Source organism: Neofelis nebulosa, chromosome 4 (genome assembly GCF_028018385.1).
Source record: "Neofelis nebulosa isolate mNeoNeb1 chromosome 4, mNeoNeb1.pri, whole genome shotgun sequence".
Classification (NCBI taxonomy): Eukaryota; Metazoa; Chordata; class Mammalia; order Carnivora; family Felidae; genus Neofelis; species Neofelis nebulosa.
The window spans coordinates 5,455,977-5,478,351 of NC_080785.1; the positions used below are offsets into that span (position 1 = coordinate 5,455,977).

The 22,375-nt window shown below is 45.3% G+C and overlaps 2 protein-coding genes across 10 annotated transcripts in view; both read right to left on the reverse strand.

Moving 5' to 3' along the window:
• The window catches only part of GALNT11 (polypeptide N-acetylgalactosaminyltransferase 11), a 43,711-nt gene extending 29,172 nt beyond the window's left edge, over nt 1-14,539 (reverse strand). The window contains exon 1 of one of the 7 annotated variants that reach the window (XM_058723735.1): nt 14,350-14,536. The gene's annotated coding sequence lies outside the window, so the exon portion shown is untranslated. Of the gene's footprint in view, nt 1-1,141; nt 1,166-4,198; nt 4,344-6,230; nt 6,417-6,513; nt 6,578-14,349 lie in introns of those variants that run through there. The other 6 variants (XM_058723738.1, XM_058723740.1, XM_058723737.1 and 3 more) reach the window with 6 other exon arrangements.
• A 2,968-nt stretch (nt 14,540-17,507) lies between these two features.
• GALNTL5 (polypeptide N-acetylgalactosaminyltransferase like 5) overlaps nt 17,508-22,375 on the reverse strand; it is a 58,185-nt gene continuing 53,317 nt past the window's right edge. For all 3 annotated transcript variants that reach the window (XM_058723744.1, XM_058723743.1, XM_058723745.1), the window contains exons 8-9: nt 20,328-20,477; nt 17,508-17,792 (exon numbers count right to left, since the gene is read on the reverse strand). In XM_058723744.1, the coding sequence (XP_058579727.1) occupies nt 17,637-17,792; nt 20,328-20,477 (306 nt within the window). In that variant the 3' untranslated portion in view covers nt 17,508-17,636. The remainder of the gene's footprint in view (nt 17,793-20,327; nt 20,478-22,375) is intronic.

A 22,375-nucleotide genomic window follows, 5' to 3' on the forward strand; every position in this document is an offset into this window, starting at 1 on the left:
ACCCCACAAGTAATCCAATTAAAAAATGGGCAGAAGACATGAATAGACCTTTCTCCAAAGACATCCAGATGGCCAACAGACCCATGAAAAGATGCTCAATGTCACTCATCATCAGGGAAATGCAAATTAAAATCACAATGAAATCTCACCTCACACCTGTCAGGATGGCTAAAAAAATACAAATAACAAGTATTGGTGAGGATGTGGGGGAAAAAAGGAACCCTTGTGCACTAGCGACAGGAATGCAAACTGGTATAGACACTGGGGAAAACAGTATGGAGGTTCCTCAAAACATGAAAAATAGAACTACTCTACCATCCAGTAATGCCATTACTGGGTATTTACCCCCCAAAATACAAAAGTACAAATTCAAAGGGATACATGCACTCCTATGTATACTCAGCACTATTCACAATAGCCAAACTATGGAAGCAGCCCAAGTGTCCACTGATACATGAATGGATAAAGAAAATGTGGTATATATGTATACAATGGAGTATTATTCAGCCATAAAAAAGAATGAAATCTTGCCATTTGCAACAACATGGATGGAGCTAGAGAGCTAGTGAAATAAATCAGAGAAAGACAAATACCATGTGATGTCACTCACATACGGAATTTAAGAAACAAAAACAAACATGCAAAGGGGGAAAAAAGAAAGAAACCAAGGAACAGCCTCTCTACAGAGAACACACTGGTGGTTACCAGAAGGGAGGCAGGGAACAGGGGGGATGGGTGAAACAGGCGATGGTCATTAAAGAGTACACTTATCATGATGAGCACTGAGTAATGTGATAAATTGGTGAATCACTATAATGTACATCTGAAACTAATATGACATTATATGTTAATGATACTGGAATTAAAATTTAAAAACTTAAAAAAAAAATAAATACAGAAAATGAAACCATACAAGTAACAGAAGAAAACAAAGGTAAATTCCTCTATTATCTGCAAGGGGTCACAACTTTTCTAGCTACAACTGAAAATTCAGAAACAATACTGGAAAAGATACATAAACTGGATTATATAAGAACAAAAAAATTGGGGGTGGCAAAAGACACCGAAAGAAAAATAAAAAGGCAAACGAGAAAAAGGAAAAAAATACTTGCAACTTGTAACACAGACAAAAAGGTATTACCTTGGTATTAGATATCTACTGCCGTAGGGGCGCCTGGGTGGCTCAGTCGGTGAAGCGTTCAACTCTGGCTCAGATCACGATCTCGTGATTCACGGGACCGAGCCCCGCATCAGGCTCCGTGCTAACAGGCTCAGAGCCTGGAGCCTGCTTCGGATTCCGTGTCTCCCCGTCTCTCTGACCCTCCCCTGGCGCACTCCCCTGGCGTCTTTCTGACCCTCCTGTCTCTCTCAAAAATAAACATTAAAATAAAATGTTGATATCTACTGCCATATAACAAATTACAGCAAAACAACACATATTTATTACCTCACAATTTCTAAGCATCAAGAGTCTGAGCACAGCTTAATTAGATGGATCCTCTGCTCAGGGTCCAGCAAGACTTCACGCTAATCGTCAGCCAAGCTCCATTCTCACCTGGAGGCCTAATTCCGGAAGAACCGCTCCCAAACTCAGCAAGTTGTTGGTAGAATTCATTTCCTATGGCTCTACGACAACGGGCCCAGTGGACTGGAGACCCCCTCAGACCCTAGCAGTTATCGGCAGCTCCCTGCCACGTGGTCATCACCACACAGTGACTTCATCGAGCCGGCAATGAGGAATCTCCTCCGGTCTGCTTAACACAGTCTTATATGATATAGTCACCGGAGTGACATCCCATTATCCTTGCTACATAACCTAAGCGAATCAAGAAACCGACACTCTATCATCTTTGCCGTGTTTTGTTGGTTAAAAGCACTCCCACACATGGGGAGAGAATCACACAAAGTGAGAGCAGAAGGTGGCAGGAAGTCACTAGGGATTATCTTCCAGTCTTGTTGGTCACGAGAAAGGACCAACAACCCTACAGACCGGTCACAGAAACAGAAACACAACTGGTTCTTAACCCTATGAAAAAATGCAGAACCTTTTTCACAGCAAGGGAAAATAAGCCAAATAAGCCCCCACCTGAATTTATAAAAACCCACAAACTTGACAACATAGTCTGATAATGAGGCTATGGAGAAACGCTCCTATGTGGTACAGTTCCTATGCAGGGAAATTTGGCAACATCTCTACTCAAATTGCATATTCATTTATCCTCTGACCTAGCAATTTCACTCTTAGAAATCCACCCCAGAAAAATAGGAAGCAATGTATGCACAAGGCTATTCACTATAGGACTCTTTGTAATAGCAGAAGGCTGGAATCAGTCCAATTGTCCATTAATAAAGAATTGGTTGAACAAATTAAGAAACATCCACACAATAAAATATGCAGCTGTAAAGAGGAAAGAGAAAAGTCTCTGTAGTTACTATGGCTTTATCACTAAGATATGCTGCCAGGTGAAACAAATTAAGACGGAAAAGAGGGTATATAGAATGCTACATGTAAATACAACTACATTCACACACAGAACTGCTTATAAGACAAAGGATGGACAAAGCAAAGGAATACCAAGTTGGTTTCCAGCATTCTCCCATAAACCATAAAAAAAATGTTAACACCCTTTAGGAGAAAAAGGAAATAGAATGGAGAGGCAGGACTAAAAGGCAGAATTCATATTCATAGGTGAAGAGCAGCCTTGCACCACTATGCAACCCAGGAGACTAGAAAGATACGTACAAAAATATGCAAGGACAATTTAAGCACACACACGCTTTAGTCCACTCAAAAAACGACCGATCGTTGCTGTTTGCATCTGCTGTCTCGTTGTATCAAAAAGGCTCTTTGGCAAATTACATATGACACAATGGGCTAAAATCACATGAGATCTCAGTTAATTTAAATTCCAACATCATTATCAATTACAGTGAGGGGTATTTCTCAACAGCACAGTCGTCTGAGCTAAGAAAACCCATTTTGAGATGCTGTCCATAGTTATCTTCTATTAACAAAGAACACAGCACACACCAGCTACTAAATTATGCTCCATAAAGTAGCCAAATTCTGTCAAGTTCACCAGGATGGTGCCTGTTACCCAATGTGACTCTACAGATGATACTTGAAACCATTCCACTAATCTTCCAGTCGGGGCCTATTAAATGTACTAAATAATCCAACATTCTTCTTCTGAAAATCATTAAATAATCCTTAAGGAAAGGCTAATACCGGGAACACAGCAGAGCTCTATATGCCAGACACCACGCAAGGTGGTAGGGATTAATATTCTAAGCTCTGCTACTATGCTAAAAAATCAGAAAAAAACAGATTAGCAGAAAGTTAAAAAAAAAATGCCTGAAATCTCATTACTGCAAATATTTTGCTATATATTCTGTTTATTTTTATTTTATTAAAAAATATTTTAATGTTTATTTTGAGAGAGAGAGAGAGAGAGACAGAGTGAGGGAGGGACAGAGAGGGAGACACAGAATCTGAAGCAGGCTCCAGGCTCTTAACTGTCAGCACAGAACCCGACGCGGGGCTCGAACTCACGAACGGTGAGATCATGACCTGAGCCGAAGTCGGAGGCTTAACCGACTGAGCCACCCAGGCACACCTCTACTGCTTATTTTTAATCTCTCACACGACCTAAAATGTTACACTGTTATCAGCAATAATGAAAAAATACACTTAATAGAATCAGCTTAGTGGCATCATAGCTAATTTTCTGGTGACTTTCCTTTACTTAAAACATTTCCTACAAAGAATATATATTTCTTTAAAAATCAAGGTAAAAAATTTCTTAGCCTAACTTAAAAATATAAGAACTCTGGAGAGGATTAAATATTTTAAGGCTTTGAACAAAATATGGCCTTTCCTTTTAACCTCAGAAGCAAAAGGGATTTTAGCACATTAAAAGGAAGGCTATTTTCATTCCATTAAGGTGTCAAAAACTTGAGAATAAAATCTGGACACTGAACAAATATTCTAACAGCACGTTTTGAAAGACTTTTTCCTCCACAAATCACTAATCAGTCTGAATTCGTCTGCCCAACGTCCATCTTCTTTTACTACAGGAGGAAAAGACCATACTACCTAACTCATACACAGTAGAGCTTTCACAGTCCTTCAGCACAAAATAATTTCCATAATGTTTAATGAAGTTTAAAAAGTCATCTTTGTTTGTTAAATATTTACCTTTGTGCAGTTCCCGGTTATTTTCTCATCGGTCTATTCTATATTCCAAATTGTCAAACAGCAAACATCTGTTACCTTTTCCATAAAAGAGACATATTCATATTTTAACTGAGCTATGGTCATGTGATTTACAGCACATGCCTTTCCTATGTACCCCTGTGAAATTACACGGTGATGACAACAGGAAAAACAAAACAAAACCCCACATTATTTTTTTCTCATTCTTTATCTACCTGAAAGACTAGAAGAAAACATTCACCACAAACACGTCTCATAATTACAAGTAAGGAGATCATTGAATTAGGAAAGGTTCAGAGCACATTCCAGACATCATATGTTCCCGGGAATAATCCTCTGACATCGCTCAGACATTTATGAATCCCCTCTCTGTAAGAAAATCAAAAAGAACATAAACACATGTCTATGTGTCTATAGTGTCTATACACTATACCTCAAATGCAGAGGAAAACCACATGGTAATGTTGATGGGAGAAAGAAGCAAATTTAATTAAGCACTGAAGAAAAGGAAACTAAAAGGACAGCCAATATGACGAAGCACGGGAACCAATCCCGGGACACCTGCTTGGTCAGTGAAAATGGGCTGGGAGAGGCTGACCAGTACACTTTAATATCCTGTCTGATCAAACGCCCAGGCGGAAAGGGGCAGCTCTCCCTGGTTAAGACGGTAAGGAGAAAGTGACCGTAGTCTCGGGAGAGGCCTGCACAACACACATTTACTTCCAGGAATCATTACATTCAAGACCTTTCTAACTATATACTCTACGACACACGGTTCTAGTTTATTGGGATCTCTCATATTTTCCTTAATTCATTTCTGACCCCATGTGTCTGATCAAGATCGACAGGAACGACAGGAAATGCCCGCTGCAGCCTTTCCTGGGTCCTAACAGAAAGAGCCGATGTCAGGTCAACGCAAGGCTCATACGATCCGATGCAGTCAGAAACCAGGCAGATAAATGGGTGACTCAGCCAGAGAGAGGGATAAGAGCGGCAGGGCACGTCCCCCACCTACAGAAGTTCAAACACTGCAAAAGTTGTGATCAGTCTCCAGCCCGCAATGCAACTCCTGACTGAGGGGTACAGAATGAACACCCAGTGACCATTTACAGCCTCCACAGTTATGAGAACTGTTCTTGCTTGTTCCCCTTCTGCCCATAAAAAGGAGAATTAAACTCAAAGGACATCAGATGAAGAGGAAATAAATGAAGAGGAAAAAAAACATGGTTACTAGAAATAAGTGTTCTCAGATATCCAAACAACTAAGAAACTCAAACGGCTTTCAACACACCCAATATAAACACGCACACGTGTGTCCACGGTCAGCATGGCCTTCTATAGCCAGCTTCGTCCTACGACCAAAGGAGCGTTAACCGAGTTAACTACCCTTAAACCACGCCTCTGAGTTTTATTCTGCTGGCACACGATGAGGAGCCAGGAATTCTTTACCATCCCGGGAATTCTCTGCCATCAGCAGTGACAGGTCTGAACCAGGTTACCCAGGCTGGAATTACCAGAAGCACGAGGCCAGGATTATCTTCCAAACCGTTGCTTTTGTATTTCAAAGTGAACGGGTATCCAAAAAGCGACCATCAGAAAATCACGTGACCAAATCTTGCGCATTCTTCAGAAAACTCGTTTCCGAGTACCACCCACCACCTGAAGAGGTTTAGAAAGCTGACAACCCGACTGATCGGTGGGGCAAACGGCCAATTTCTTGTCCGGCTCATCCCGCTCGATCAGCCGCGGGAAGGCACAGAGCAGACACTGTCACCGGGACATCCTCCGGGGTCTCAGCATCCGCACAGGTCTGTTTCCAACCGCCTCGGCCCGCCTCCCTGGCCCCCGGAGCCCAGGCGCCCATACGGGGCAGGCCCCAAAGTATGTGGGAACGTGCACCTGCCGAAGGACGGCCCTCGACAACGGACGGTCAAAGTGCCCGGTCCCTTCCCCGCTCGCCCCGGACCGTAACCGACGCGTGAGTTCCCCGCTCCGCACACCCTTACGGCCTTGCCTGAGGTCCGCGCCCCTTCCCGCCTTACTCTCTCTCTCCCTCACGCCTTCATTCCCCTACCGGTGGGTCCGGAGATTACCTCACATATAAACAAGGCCAATTTACATTTGTATCGCAGGATTTGCTTCTAGAGAAACCCAAACAGAATCGGGCTGCGGCAGAAAAGAGACAGCCTGACAAATTATTATACGTATGAATTACGGTATTATTCCTAAGTGGAAAATTTAATAAAGGTGGGGTCCGTATAGCTTTCGTCGCCCGCAAAATGCAGAATAATGCTTACAAGAAGTTCTGAGAAGCCGCTAGGCGTTTTTATAGTCGCGAGACAAGAACATTCTTTTCTGGGGAAAGCAAAAGGGCTCGGGCAGCAGCACAGCCTGAAATCATCATCAGTCAAGCGATAAACACAAAACACCAGCTCGAGCCGCCGCGCGGTCGAGTCTGGACACGGCGCCACCGTCCCGGGCCTCTGCGCCGCGTTCACGAGGACGGGCCCACGTCACGAACTCCGCGTGAAGCAGGCGGGGAAGGCCTTCTGCTTCCGGCTCCAACGGGAGAGGAGCCTACGGGCCGCCGTCCCCCTCCTTCCCACAATAAAGAGCCGGACACGCTGAAAACCGGGACCCGGCACCGCGGGGGAAACGAGGCCGGGGCGCCCGAGGCCGCCCCGCCGGCACCTTCTCTCCCGGAGCAGGCGCCGGGCCGCACGCCGCGCGCTGACGGGAGAGGGAGCGACTCGGGGGAAGCACGCGGCGACCGTCCCCACCCTTCCGCGGGCTCTGCTGCCGGGCGGCCGGCGGGTCTTCGCCGCGAAGGCGGAGGTGCCGAAAGATCCCCTCGGCCTCTGGCGGGAGACGGGCGGAGCCCTCGCCGGAACACCCAGAACTTTCCCCACCGCAAGGGCATCCGCTCCAGGGGGAAGACGTGCCAGAGCTTTCTCCTCTCTGGGGAAGGGCACGCCCCCCACCCGGGCCCCTGCTAAGCCTTCCAGTCAAAGCCAAGGGGCAAAGACAATCCCCAAAGGTCACGGCTTCCGGGAAACGGACCGGGGAGGGGGAACCGCCACCCCACTGGCGAGCACCCGTGACGGTGGCATCTGCGGGTGACGGAACTCTCACCCTCTCTGGTACTTGACCGCCACACCCAAGGGCTCCAGGGCCGACCAGGGTGAGGCACGGCTCAAACAGCTGCAAGACACAGACTGTCTGGGGAAGGCTGCTCAGAAAATCGCAAGGTCAAGAGGGCAGATACAAACAAGGTCGCCAGAAGAATCCAAAGCATCCGGCAGCGACAGCAAACGCTAAACAGAGCCGAGCCAAACCCCTCGCCAGAGCACCACGAAGCCACTCGCCAAAGGTCTACTTACCTCAGGTGCTGTGACCTGACCCTTGTCAGGTTCTCGACAACAAATGTGAGACGTACCAAAAAGCGAGCGGAAGGCAGGTCTGAAGAGACGACGCAATCACAAGGACCAGACTTCAACGACACAGATTTGGGGATCATCCGAGAATTGCAACTATTTCTAATTGATACGTTAAGAACTCGAACGGAAAAGACAACATGCAACACGTGAAAAATATCAACAGGGAGATGGACACTCTAAGGAAGAACCAGAAGGCAAGGCTAAAAACCGAGAAGACCGGGACGGCAATGAAGACGGCCTTCCGCCGCATTCACACCGCTGAAGGAAAAGCAGTGAGCCTGAACAGAAGTCAACACTTTCCAAACCGAAACGCAGACAGGAAAAAACTGAACGTCCAAGGACTGTGGGGCAATTTCAGGAAGTATAACACAAAAAGTACTGCAATACCAGAAGAAGAAAGAAAAAAGAAGAAAGATGTGAGGTGACAATACTAATGGCCAAGAACGTTCCAAAATTAATGACAGACTCCAGAAGCCAAGAGAACCCAAAGCAGAATAAATGCCCTGAAAACTCTCACCTGCATATACTATAATCAGAAAATCAGAAGACAAAATAAAAAATCTTCCCAGAAGGGGCGCCTGGGTGGCTCAGTCGGTTGAGCGGCCGACTTCGGCTCAGGTCATGATCTCGCGGTTCGTGAGTTCAAGTGCGGCGTCGGGCTCTGTGCTGACTGCTCAGAGCCTGGAGCCTGTTTCAGATTCTGTGTCTCCCTCTCTCTCTGGCCCTCCCCCGTTCATGCTCTGTCTCTCTCTGTCTCAAAAATAAATAAACGTTAAAAAAAAAAAAAATCTTCCAAGAAGCCATAGGGAGGGAAAAACACTTTACCTAGAGAGGAAAAAGGTAAGAATTACAGTGGGCTTTTCATCAGAAATCATGCAAGCAAGAGACAGACTAAAATAGTCAAAGTGTGAAAGAAAAAAATCCCACCACCTTAGACTTCTATATATATCCCCTGACATTATCCTTCAAAAATTAAGGAGAAATACCTTCTGGAAGAAAAACTGAGGAATCTATCTATCACCAGGACTGCCCTGCAAGAAACGCTAAATTCTTCAAGCAGAAGGAAAATGACACAGGTCAGAAACCTGGATCTACTCAAAGAACATCAGAGACGAAAACAATGAAATGAAAATAAAATTTGTTTTCTTATTCTTAGTTGATCTAAGAAAAGCTGTTCAAAGTAATATATGTCACAATATACTGAGTGAACGAATGACATACTGGCATACTGATTAGTGAATGAATGACCGCAATTTCACAGGAATGGGAGGGAAAACGTGGGACAGTCTACTACGGTACCTGTACAAGTCTAACAATAGAGTGTTACGTGAAGGCAGATTCAAACCAATTAGTTTAAAATGTATATTGTAAACTCTAAGGCAACCACCAAAAAAATTCTTTACAAGAAGCACAATTGATGTGCTATGTAGAGGCAGAATAATGGTCCCCCAGCAGTATCCACATCCCAGGAACTGGGGTTTCTCAGCACTTGACCTTCAAATACACAGATTATCTTGGATTAACTGGGTACACCCAGGGTAATCACAGTCCTTAAATGTGGAAGAGGGAAGAGGGAGGAGGGAGGCAAAAGAGGACATCAGGATGACGCAAGGTGAGAGAAGCAACTCAACCCGCTGTTGCTGGCTTTCCAAAGGAAGGGACAGCTTATTTTACAAAGCGAAAATAATCTAATCCTATGATACCTGAAATCTGCTTCAAATTAACCAATAGGAGATGAGACAGGCGGGGTAATAGATGAAAAAAGACCGACCACTAACAAAACATTTTCCATAATAAAGCATTAAAAAATATGTATCTTTCACCTAATAAAAATGTTCCTTTGACCCTTACCCTTACATTCAGGTGTTGGGTTCTGTAGGTATATTGATCTCCAGGGGTTATAATGTGCTTACACAGTTCAGTCCTCAATTAATTCTTTTTCATTGAGTCCAAGATCACAAATGCCAGCGGTCTGTCCTTGTGAGTTTTGTGTATTTGTATATATGAACTATTTTCTCCTCACTTCTGCTTCCCTCCTAGTCAACAGACGCTTCATTGGAGGATAGCTTACAATTTAGTTTTGAGACAGGATGTTCACGCGGAAAGAGGTGTTGGGGGTGACCGCAGACGCGGCACGGTGAAGGGTGGACTATGTCACTGGATTTACAGTCTTGCAGCTCCAGGTCCATGGTTCTCAGCCAGGGGCTGAGACACTCCATACCGTCTGGGCAAATCTGGCAGCCCCCAGGGTCTTTTGGCAACGTCTGGAAGTGGTTTTGGTGGTCACAACTTGGGGGATCCTACTAGCATCTGGCGGGTAGCAAAATGCTGCTAAACATCTTACAATATGCAGGGCAGACCCCAACAACAGACGATCATCTGGCCCTAGATTTCAACAGTGCAAAGGCTGAGCAACCCTGTTCTATTGTGTGATGCTAAGGCTGGGGCTGGGACTCTCCGTACAGCATTTTTCAAACTACTGATAAGTGAACAACTTGGATGAATCTTGGAAATACATATGGAAAAGTCTTCAGTGTCAACAATCAGTAAAGACGCATAAAAAGAAAAATAAGATCCTAAGTCTCCAATTGGCAAAGTTTTTAAAAAATATTCCCTGAAGTACATATACTTAAATGATACATTTATTGGTGATAAAATTATATTTCTGAGGGATTGGTTGTAATAATTCCATTTTCATTCATGATTTTATCTATCTGGGTCATTATCGGTGATAAAATTATAAATTGCAAGGCCCTTTTCAAAAGCAATTTGACAATGGCACAGGAATCTTAAAAAATCTTTATTTCCTTTAGCCAATCATCTCACTTTCTCTAAGGACAAAAATCCTAAAGAAATAATAAATTGGGTAAAAAACTCAGGCACGTCCTAAAGCAAAGTCTAAAAAGTGCTACAATAAAGATACAAACAAACTATACAGACATAAGTGTGTTTCTCTTAGAAGCTGATGTCTAAGTTTGGCTTTTAAAAAAATAATACTTCAATGACCAAATACTGAAACATTTCAAGGAAAAAATTCACAGCTTGGAAAATCACAACATGTATTTGTTTTTAGTTTTCCAAATGGACTAGCAAGTTAGAACGGTTGGCTGTAATGAATGATTGGCTGGTTAAGGCTCATGGAAGGCAATTACTTCCGGGAGTACAGGCTGGGGCTCTGGCCCTGAGGAGGAGAATTCATTTGTTCTGGGGGCGCCTGGGTGGCTCAGTCGGTTAAGTGTCCGGCTTCAGCCCAGGTCACGATCTCACGGTTTGTGAATTCGTGGCCCGCATCGGGCTCTCTGCTCAGCACAGAGCCCGCTTCAGATCCTCTGTCCCCCCACCCCCCACCCCTTCCTCCTCATGCACTTTCTCTCTCTCTCTCTCTCCAAAAAAAAAAAAAAAAAAAAAAGAATTAACTTATTCTGAATGTAAAAGAAAGCTAACTAGTATCTTTAGGCAAATATATCTTAGGAAGAAAATTCCAGCAGACGTGTATAAAATGGTTTGCGACAGAGGGGGAAAAAAAAAATCTAGAACCAGGAAGTCCAGTTAGAAAAATTCCAATAAGAGGCAATCATGGGAGCTTCCCTCTTGCTAAATGAGATGTTGCCTGATTCATGAATCGTTAAAGCCAATTAGATCTTAAAAAAAAAAAAAAGCAGCAGCGGTCACGCCTCTATCCAGAGCTGTGGAAGTGGGCGGCAGGCAGGATCAGAGGCAGAACTGTCTGCACGGGTCAACGTGACAGGACGTGGGTCCCTAGGGGAGAAAGGGAATAAAAACAACTCCCAGCTTTCAAGTCTTGGCGATGGGGAGCATGGAGAGAACAGGTTTGGGAGGATTCGCAGAGGACGAATTTTGGTCTGGGTATGTTGCACTGGAAAGGACACCTGATGTAGAGGTGTCCCTAGCTTGACATTCAAACTTAAGCCTCAGAGCAAAGTTAAAAATAGAACACCAAAACTTTAGTTCAAGTTACACGGAAATAATAGCAGATGAGGCTTTAAGTAATGAGCACAAAATGGATTAGGGAGCAAGCACTGAACCTCTGGGGACAAGCACATTTAAAAATCGTGTAGAAAAAGATACTTAGAGAGGACATGAGAAGGATCACAAAATCGAGAACCTCAAGAGGGTGTACCGACGAGCAACATGAGGTGTCACCAAGATTTACAGAGGTCAAGCTGGCAGGAGTTGAGGTAGGGCCATCAGATTTGGCCACAGCAGGGGCATGAAGGCCTTAAGAAAGCAGTTTTAAAAATGTGAAGGGAGGGGCGCCTGGGTGGCGCAGTCAGTTAAGCGTCACGATCTCGCGGTCCATGAGTTCGAGCCCCGCGTCGGGCTCTGGGCTGATGGCTCGGAGCCTGGAGCCTGTTTCCGATTCTGTGTCTCCCTCTCTCTCTGCCCCTCCCCCGTTCATGTTCTGTCTCTCTCTGTCCCAAAAATAAATAAAAGACGCTGAAAAAAAAAAAAATTAAAAAAAAAAAAATGTGAAGGGTTTGTTCCTCAAAAAGTCAAACACAGATTTATCACACGATCCAGCAAATTCCACTCCTAGGCATACACCCCAAAGAATCAAAAACAGACACAAGGAGCCTCATGTTCATAGCAGCACTATTCATAGTAGCCAGAAGGTAGAAACAACCCCGAGTGCATTAAGAGATCAATGAATGTGATACAGCCAAAAAATTCAGCCATAAAAAGGAACGAAGTCTAATAGATGCTACACCATGTATGAAATTTGAAAACACATGAAATAAGCCAGACAAATATTGTATGAAATAAAAAGGAGGATACGGTCTGACTCAACTTTATCTAGAGTAGTCAAATTCAGAGAGGCCGAAGGGATCTGGGGGAAGGTGGAAATGGGGAGTTACTGCTTACTGGTCACAGAGTTTCTGTTTGGAGTGATGAGAAGTGTTTTTGGAAATAGTGGGATGGTGACCCAATATTGTCGATGTACTTCATGCAGCTGAATTTTGCACTTAAACATGGTCCTAATGAGGGGCACCTGGGTGGCTCAGTCGGTTAAGTGTCCGACTTCCGCTCAGGTGACGATCTCACTGTAAGTGAGTTCCAGCCCTGCTTCTGGCCCTGTGCTGACAGCTCAGAGCCTGGAGCCTGCTTCGGATTCTGTGTCTCCCTCACTCTCTGCTCCACTCCCCCTCATGTTCTAGCTCTGTCTCTCAAAAATAAATAAATGTTAAAAAAAAAAATTTAAATATGGTTCTAATGATAAACTGCATGTTGTGTTTTACTGTTTTACCCCAATAAAAAGAAGTTAAAAAAAAAAACAAAACTACTAAGTAGAACCCAAATTGCAAGGAACAAACAGCACAGAATTTGTCAAGAGAAGATGTGAAAAGTGTGGCCTACTCTTTCATCACCTTTAATTTGAAAAGCTCAACTGATACATATTGAAGGTATGTATCATCTCTCTTAAAGTAGGTAAGATTTTTCCATTTTTCTTAAAGCAGATCATATTTCAACACATAGTACTTCTGGATACACGGGAAAAAGTGAGTGGAATAAACACACAGACACTGAAAAGTCAGGTCTACTCCATGATTTGGGGGAGGAGAGTGACAACAGAATATCCTGGTGCACAATAATACTGTGAAAAGCACGTTCAGGGGCGCCTGGGTAGCTCAGTCGGTTAACCATCAACTCAGGTCATGATCTTGGGGTTTGTGGGTTTGAGCCCCGCCTTGGGACTCTGTGCTGACAGCTCAGCCTGGAGCCCGCTTCGGATTCTGGGTCTCCCTCCCTCTCTGCCCCTCCCCTGTTCGTGCTCTGTCTCTCTAAAATAAATATTTTTTTTAAAAAAGCACAAAGTTGTAATTTCATTTTATATTTGGAAAACCGACCAAACAACCGCTTTCATAACCCAAAGCAAAAAAGAATGCTGACCCCAATCTTCTCTGATGGTTAAAAAAACAAAACAAAACAAAAAATCACACGTATGTTAATATTCCTCAAAGGAAGCAGTCTATCAGACCTGGAAGGCAGGGACTTGGTATTTTTACGTTTTACGCAAACTGCATGGATTTCAGGAATGTAGTAAACTATATAAGACAACCCAATTTCCCCAACGAGTATATTTGCAAAGAAAAAGAAAAGAGAAACGAGAGGCACATCCACCAAATCCCACATGTGGCCTCGGTCAATTACCGCAGGAAAAAAAGGAGAAAGTTTTTACGCCTTTCGGGGGAAACGCGAGCGACCTGGACCCGGTGGAAGCGGGAGGGGGGGGGAGGGGGGAGCGGCGGGGCGGGTGCTCTGTTCACTCCTCCCCTCTGCGGCGCTCCCGGCTGCGACTTTCCGTTCTCACTTCTGCGGCCCCGCTAGCTCTGCTTCGAAGGCTGAGCCGCAGGGCTCCGGCCTCCGTTTTGGGAAAAGAGCGGCGGGAGCCCCGGGCCCACGGCTCCGCGAGCCCCCGCGCGGCTGCAGCCCTCGCCCGCAGGAGCGCGCCGGGACCCGCGGGCGGTGACGCCGCCAACAGCCTGTCCCCGCGGGGCCGAGCTCGCGGGGTCGGACGCCGCGCCCGCAGGCCCGACCCGGCAGCCGGCGGCGGGCGCGGCCGCCAGCCCTCGGGGCCTCGGGGCCGCGCGCCGGAGCAGCTCGCCCGAGGCGCCGAGGGGACGACGGAGGCCGCGCGGGCTCAGACGCCGCCGAGGCCGGCCGCGCGCTACTCACCCCGACGCCGGCAGCGCAGGATCCCGGCCTTCTGGGACTCGGGCCGTGGCATCTTCTCTCCCGCCACAGCCCGGGTCCGAGGCGCATGAGCCGCAGCGGGCCCGAAGGAAACGCTGCGCCGGGCGCTCTGGCGGCCGCGGGCTCGCCCAGTGCCCGCGCCGCAGTCTCGGCCCGAGCGCGCGTGCCCCTGGGGCCACGTGACGGAAGGCCCCGCCCCCCGCGCGCGCGGGAGTGACGTCACCCGGCTCGCCCGGCGTGGGCGCCCAGCGGCCGCGGCGAGGTGCCGGGTGCTGTCGAAGCTGCGGTTTGGGCTGGAGCCTCGAGGGTCTGTGACGGGCGGCCTTCGGGTTTCTTCTCGTATAAAAAGGCCTCGTTAAGGACAAGTGGGCTTATACGTTTTAAAACGATGTTCGAGCTCCGTTGTGATAAAAGACACGTGGGTTCAAGCGTGAAGGCTTTGCGGTGCACGCCCCCGAGAAGCTGTGGGGAGACCGACCGCACGCGCCGGTGGGAGGAGTGCAGGGGTGCGGGGCTCCCGTGCGACCTTGGCCGCAGCGCCGCCAGTGTCGCCGGGGGCTTGTTACAACTGCTGAATCTTAAGCCCCGTGCGGACCTACCTAGGAAGGGAAGTCTGCATTTTACCAAGATCTCCGCGTGATTCGCATACAACCTAAGTTTGAAATCGGCGCCGTCGGGAACGGTCAGTGCCAGAGAGCTTCCGTTACTCCACCTTCTCCCGGCCTTTGATAGCGTCAGATGTTTAAATGTGTGCCATTCTGATGGGTCTTCAACGGATTTTTTTCCTAGCTGTTATTTTAAAGGGTTTGAGTGGGTGTATATCCTAGTCTAGCAAATTGATGTATAATGGTATACTTCTAGCGTTTGAGGTTTGGGGAGAGCTCCAGTTTGACCGTTGTGAAGAATGACACTAAAATGCTCTTTGCAGTGTAATGTGGTTCAACCCAGAGTCTCAGACTGGGCGGATCCTGCTAGTGTATGGGCTGTGTTAGTTTGCCCCTAGATGAAGTTACCAGATGAAATCCACGATGACCTGAAATGTGATTTCAGAGAAACAACAATGTTTTAGTATAAGTATGTTCCGTGGAATATGTGAAATACAGCAAAATGTTGCATATCCGTAATTCAAATTTCAAATACAGAGCATCCTGCATTTTTATTTGCTAACACTGGCAACCCAACCCTGGACAAATCTAACTTTGGTTTTCTCGTCTATGAAATGGGCATGACAATAGGGCCTATTTTACAAAGCTGTGTGAGTGAAATGAGATAATCAAGGAAGAGTACTTACCACAGAGTATGGAACATAATGGGAGCTCAATTTTCACGCAGGTGTATGTTAGGCTAAACTCCTAGATGTCTGCTTTAGCTACAGAACTCCCAGGCTTACTTTAGGGCTTGTCTGAGCATTTGATCATACCAAAAACTGTGTTTTAAGAAAAGCTTTGAGAGGGTTAGCAAATATTCCTCAATTAGCTCCAGAACATAAATCAGATTTTTAAGTTTCCACCTGAAATAAAAAGTTGCCACCTACAGGCTAATGTAGATTTCCTTTCAATCACACCAAATACTTTGATGTCGGGTTTTTTGTTTTTTGGTTTTGTTTTGTTTTGAGAGAGAGAATGCGCGCGCGCGGGAGAGAGAGTGCGCACAAGTGGAGAAGGGGCAGAGGAAGAGGGACAGTGAGAAATGTGAGCAGGGTCCATGCCCATGGTGGAGCCCAATCTGGGCCTCGATCTCACAACCGTGAGATCACGACTTGAGCCTAAATCCAAGAGTCAGATACTTAACCAACTGAGCCACCCATGGGCCCTTGGATGTTGATTCTGGTTTCTATTCCAGAGTCCACTGAAACGGTATTCAAAAGAACTTGTTTAAGCAACACACTACATCATTTCTAAGACCAGTCCACGTTATGTAGTACCTGAACCAACATTTAAATTAGAAAACTAAGACAATATTAGTTTTATGACTCCAAGAACATTTCTTTTTTTTTTTTTTTGCAAAGATGGAATTTATAGCATCCTCTGTTATGCTTACCAAAGAAAACAATTATTCTCAACTTTCAAAACTAGAAAAAGTTATTTCAAGATGATACTCTTATATTTACTCTCTAGTATTTATCCTAGAATTCTTTTCTCCTGTTAAAGATTTCTGTTTTGTACGTTACGCTAATTTTAATAGACTCATGGGTTTATTATAATCATTTCTATTGCTTTCTAGAGGCAGAGATGGTATAAAAGTGGGCCAAGAACAAAATCATAATGTGGTGCTTATTTTGTATTGCCAGATTGACTTTTTAAAGTCTCAATCAAGATACCCTGGCCATCTGTACTATCTGAGCCCAGGTCTCCCGATGTCTATCTATCAATAGATTTTATAGAGTATCTTTGTCTTTGTGAATCAAATACGTTTCCCCTCTCTAGCCACCTTCACCAGGGTGAACACAACAGCCATCCCTCTAACCCAAGAGAAGTGCTTTAGACATTCGGGAGTGTGTTCACACAGGGTAGATAGGGAGCGTAGCCACTCCTTCCCCCAATCCCAGCTAAACAGGTCTGAGTCAGAAAATCAATCATCAACAAAGTGCAGAATGCAAGAAGTGTTAGGACAACTGTAGGCCAGAGCCATAGGAGGGGAGAAATATGAACAAGGCGAAGCCAGAAGCAAGGCAGGGGGACTGTCTCCAAGTGACAAAGGGACTGACAGCCACAGACAACAAGGCTGGTCTACAGGACTGGACTGGGCCACCAAGGCAAGTGGACGGGACATCTGGAACTCAGGAACCCAAGCAAGCAAGAAATCACCCAAATCGACACTAGCAGCGAGAAAAGGAGCTAGACACAGTTGAGCCAACGTTGGCACGTGTCAACCAAGGCTCTCTGTGAACGTCTTTCTGAGTTCTAGAGTAGGAATGGACAAAGCCTCCCAGAGTGGAGCATCCCCTGTGGTTTAACGGGACCAAGCGAGTTAGGCAAATTCTAGAGACAATACACTTCACCTCAATCAATGGTGTGATAGTTTGCACTGTGTGACAGCGTATATGTCTAATGTTCACGGTTTTGCCACCCCAGAAATTCAGTGACGTGTAATGAAGGGTTAAGAACTATCATCAAAGCAAGACAGAAAGGCACTCTTACTCTAGAGCACTCTGGTTGTATTTCTTACTGCATTTCACACCATTTCTTGATGTTCCAGACTTTTCTCCTCTATGTTGAAGACATAGGGGTTTTTTAACCCCTTTTTAATGAAAATGATTTATTTGTGTTTCATCTGCTGCCCTCAGATGCCTCCAGTTCTGGGAAGACATTATCCAAATACCACTGAAATGATCTGCAACCCAATCGTTTCCTTAATTCAACACGCTCGCTAATGTTTCCATAGGCAACAGATTTCAGGCCAGGTCTTCGTAAAAAAAACTGCTCCTAAATGGAAATAGAGAGTAATTTCATCAAAACCAAACAAATCTTTGGTAATCAAATCGTATCTAACATAGCAGTGTATATTTTCATCACCTGAACTAAAAAAAAAAAAAGAAAAACAAACCCCAAAACAGAACAAAATATCTTCCAATTTCATCCATACGGTGTGGGCAGAGACCCACGTGGTGCCTGGAATTCACTCACTCTGCACATATTTGCAGGATGTGTTGTGATGAACCACAACACGGAGGTGGTGTAGTGGGATCCAGGAAGGTTGGGTCCTGCTTCTTAGGAGCCCAAGAATCACAGCCACCTATTGTTGTATGTCTCCTTTCTCTTGCTCTCTCAATACCCCAGGAAAACCCTCCCTCCCTGGTCCCCATCAACACTTCCGTGGTTTCAGAAATGAGAGATGGTGTCGTGGCTTAGGGCAAATGGACTGTGGGGGGAGACAGCCCGGGTTCAAATTCTTGTTCTGTCATTTATTATGTGACCTTTGCCCTTACCCTCATGAGGTTGTCCTGAGGACTGAACACTTTAATACGTACGGAGCACTGGGTAAACGCAGGCTGACACAGGGTGTCACATCAGCATTGGCCATTGTTCTCACCTGGTTAGTCTTCTACGTGCTCTGGATTTAAGATAGTACTTAGTACAAAAGTCTAATGGATTCAGTCTGCCCTGTATTCAAAGAGCTATCCTAAAGAGACCAAAGCCTCCTTGAAAGCAGAACTCCGTTCTGTGTCTCCCTCTCTCTCTGCCCCTCCCCTGCTTGCACTCTGTCTCTCTTTCTCTCTCTCAAAAATAAGTAAACATTAAGAAAAAAAATTTTTTAAACATGAAAAACCTTTAAATGTTATCATGATTATGTATTCACGTCTTTGCTTTTCCTTTTAGCTTTGCTATCTAATTATGAATACATAAATTGTATGCCTTAATTTTACTCACTTTTAACATATAGACATGGAATAAATCAGTATATTGCGTTGGGCTGCTTTTGTTCACCATGATGTCTGTTTTTATTTATTTCTTTAAAAAAAATTTTTTTTACTGTTGTATTTATTTTTGACACAGAGAGAGACAAGAGAATAGCGGGGAGGGGCAGAGAGAGAGGGAGACACAGGATCCGAAGCAGGCTCCAGGCTCCGAGCCGTCAGCACAGAGCCCGACGCGGGGCTCAAACTCACAGACCGCGAGATCATGACCTGAGCCGAAGTCGGACGCTCAACCGACTGAGCCACCCAGGCGCCCCTGTAGGCCTCACACCCAGTCCAGTGCAGGGCTCGAACTCACGACTATGAGATCGAGATCCGAGTCAAGGTCAAGAGTTGGATGCTTTACCGACTGAGACACTCAGGTACCCCCAGCAAGATTTAAGATTTACTGTACCGTTGTGTGTATATCTCCAGTTGGGTAATTTTCATGGCTGTATAGAATTATATCAGCTAAATATAACCCATTTATCCATTCTGCTCTTGATGAGCAGCTGGGCTGTGTTTTGTTTGGGCTCACATCCACCATGCTGTTTCTAAACATTCTTGTTCATGTCTTCTGGTTGCCCAAAGGCATGCCTTTCTGTGGTGTGCACACAGAATGGAATTGCTGGATCATGGGATACTCATGATCTTTACTCGACTTTGCCAAACTGTTTTCCAAAGTGAGTTTGTAATAATACTCCCACCAGCCGTGTCTGAGAATTCCTGTGTTTGCCAATACTTGGTCCTACCAGACGTTTGACATTTTTGCCGATCTAAACGGCCATGTAGAAATATTGACGTTTTCAAAAAAGACTATTACTCCTTTTATAATTTAAAATGATAAAGAAATATTAGATTGGAACCAGGACATATAATATCACAGCAAGTTCTCCCATTTTTCTCCCCATATATCTGAAAGAGGGTCTTGGGGCTACTGCTGTCTATGTTTGTGCGTGGATCCTGGAGGGACACCTTTCAAGTTCAAATGGGGCCATGGCTACATGTTCTCTGTGTGTGCACCCTTTTAGGTCCTGGCCAGGGGTTGCAGCCTTGGGGAGACATGCAGATGAAGGGGTCTGGCTCTGACAGAGAAATCGACTGTCGGTAGAAGAGAGGTAGTGAAGTCTCTCGCGTGGTCTCCAGACCACAGTAGCCGCACCCTTGGGAACTTGGTACCAGAGGAAGAGAATCTAAAGAATTGCCTGTGGGGATGGCAACAGCGGGAGATGTTTGCTTCAGAGGGGGGATCCCACGGGGGGGGGGGGGGGGGCGGGAGGGACATAGATCTGGGCCAAACAAACAAAACAAACTTCCTGGGTTGATGAATTTACTTCTGAGAAGCTTGAGTTTCCCCAGCAATTGAAATATAAAGGAACGTTCAAGTGTAGTGGGTTCGAATGAACTAATTGAGAATAGGGTCTGGGGAAGGTGGATGAGGGGTTGAAGGTGTGCCAAAAATTTAAGGAAGCTTGTTATCTGGAAAGGCAGGAACGGGTTCCTGGGTACCAAGCCCCGTTCTGTATTCTTGCTTGTCTTTCCAAATCAGAGACCTTTCCCTCACCTTGTATTCATCCAGCCAAACGTGCGCCAGTCTGAGACTGTTATATGTCATGGCTTCTGCAAACTCAGGTTGGTTTGGAAAGCGCTGCTTACTCATGTGTCCTACCCGCGAGCAGGGGAGTACAAAGAGTTGGCCTCCACACATCCAGATCTAGACGAAAACAGACAACATGGACGTATGTGTGCTGGTGCGAAGCAACTGCTGAATTTTTTTCACAACCATAGCAATAGCTAACATATCTTAAGTTGTTTATTTAATCCTAACAGCCCTATAATATAGGTCCGGTGACTATCCCCATTTTACGGATAAAGAAATGAATACGTATATTGGCGAAGAAGCTTGCCCAGTGACACCGAGCAGAGTTTAAGGTCAGGAGGTCTGGCCTCAGAGCCAACACTCCGAATGCTAAGTGATTCTGTCTCCCTCATACGTGACCAGTTCCGAGGCTGCTTACGTAGGAAAAGTGGCGGGCTATTTTGTCCTAAGGTATCCTCAAGAATACTCTGAGAATAATTAAGTATTGCTGGATGTCAACAGGTAATGAGAGAAATGGCTAAATTCGATGATTCATGTGTTCTGTACTTAACACACTTTATAATGCTTATTTTTAACAAAGTCTTTACTACACAAAAGTAAACTATGACCTTTGAAAAATCAGCAAATGTAGAAAAGCACACAGAAGAAAATAAAGATCACTTCTTGTCCTAACGCTTGGTAGGTCACTATTTAACCCAGGTCCCCTGTTCTTACACACATGTATACACAACATTGAGATAACTTGTGGTTTTTTCATTTAAAGCTATGTGAAGTTATGGGGCGCCTGGGTGGCTCAGTCGGTTAAGCATCCGACTCTGGATTTCAGGTCAGGTCATGATCTCACAGTTCATGGGTTCAAGCCCCACATCAGGCTCTGCAATATCAGTGTGGAATCTGCTTGGGATTCTCTCTTTCTCTGCCCCTCCCTTGCTCTCTCTCTCTCTCTTTCTCTCTCTCTCTCAAAAATAAACATTTTTGGGGCGCCTGGGTGGCGCAGTCGGTTAAGCGTCCGACTTCAGCCAGGTCACGATCTCGCGGTCCGTGAGTTCGAGCCCCGCGTCAGGCTCTGGGCTGATGGCTCGGAGCCTGGAGCCTGTTTCCGATTCTGTGTCTCCCTCTCTCTCTGCCCCTCCCCCGTTCATGCTCTGTCTCTCTCTGTCCCAAAAATAAATAAAAAATGTTAAAAAAATAAATAAATAAACATTTTTAAAAAGTTATGTGAGGTTATTTTAAAAGTTTTGTATTGGGGCGCCTGGGTGGCGCAGTCGGTTAAGCGTCCGACTTCAGCCAGGTCACGATCTCACGGTCCGTGAGTTCGAGCCCCGCGTCGGGCTCTGGGCTGATGGCTCGGAGCCTGGAGCCTGTTTCCGATTCTGTGTCTCCCTCTCTCTCTGCTCCTCCCCCGTTCATGCTCTGTCTCTCTCTGTCCCAAAAATAAATAAAAAAAAAACGTTGGAAAAAAAAAAAAAAATTTAAAAGTTTTGTATTGTTTGGATATTTTGGTACTTTCCAATTTTTAGTATTATAAATAACAACACAAAGAATGTGCTTATAGTATAAATCATGTACACACTGCTTACGCATCTCACAGTATATTAGCCATGACTTCCTAGTTGACTCTAATTCAGTGATCCTTGCATGGTTCGCCAACTAAAAGCATCCTATCACTCGGGAACTTCAAAATGCAAAAGCCTCGGGCCCATCCAGCCCTAATGAATCAGGAACTGTGGGGCTGGGCCCAGTGTTTGCATTTTAACCTGGTCTTCGGGTGATTTTGGTCACATTAAAATGAGAATCACTGTTCTGACTGATCAAGATCATACATCCCAGCTTTATAGACACTTTTTAATAAAATCCATCTAATCATTTAGGAAATAAGGCTTTCACTGAAACAAATACTCAGACTTGTTTATGAGAGCAATACTTAGGGTGATGCATATCACTTGAGTAGTCAGAAGGGATTCTGTTTAAGAAAATGAAACTTCTGGGGCACCTGGGTGGCTCAGTCGGTT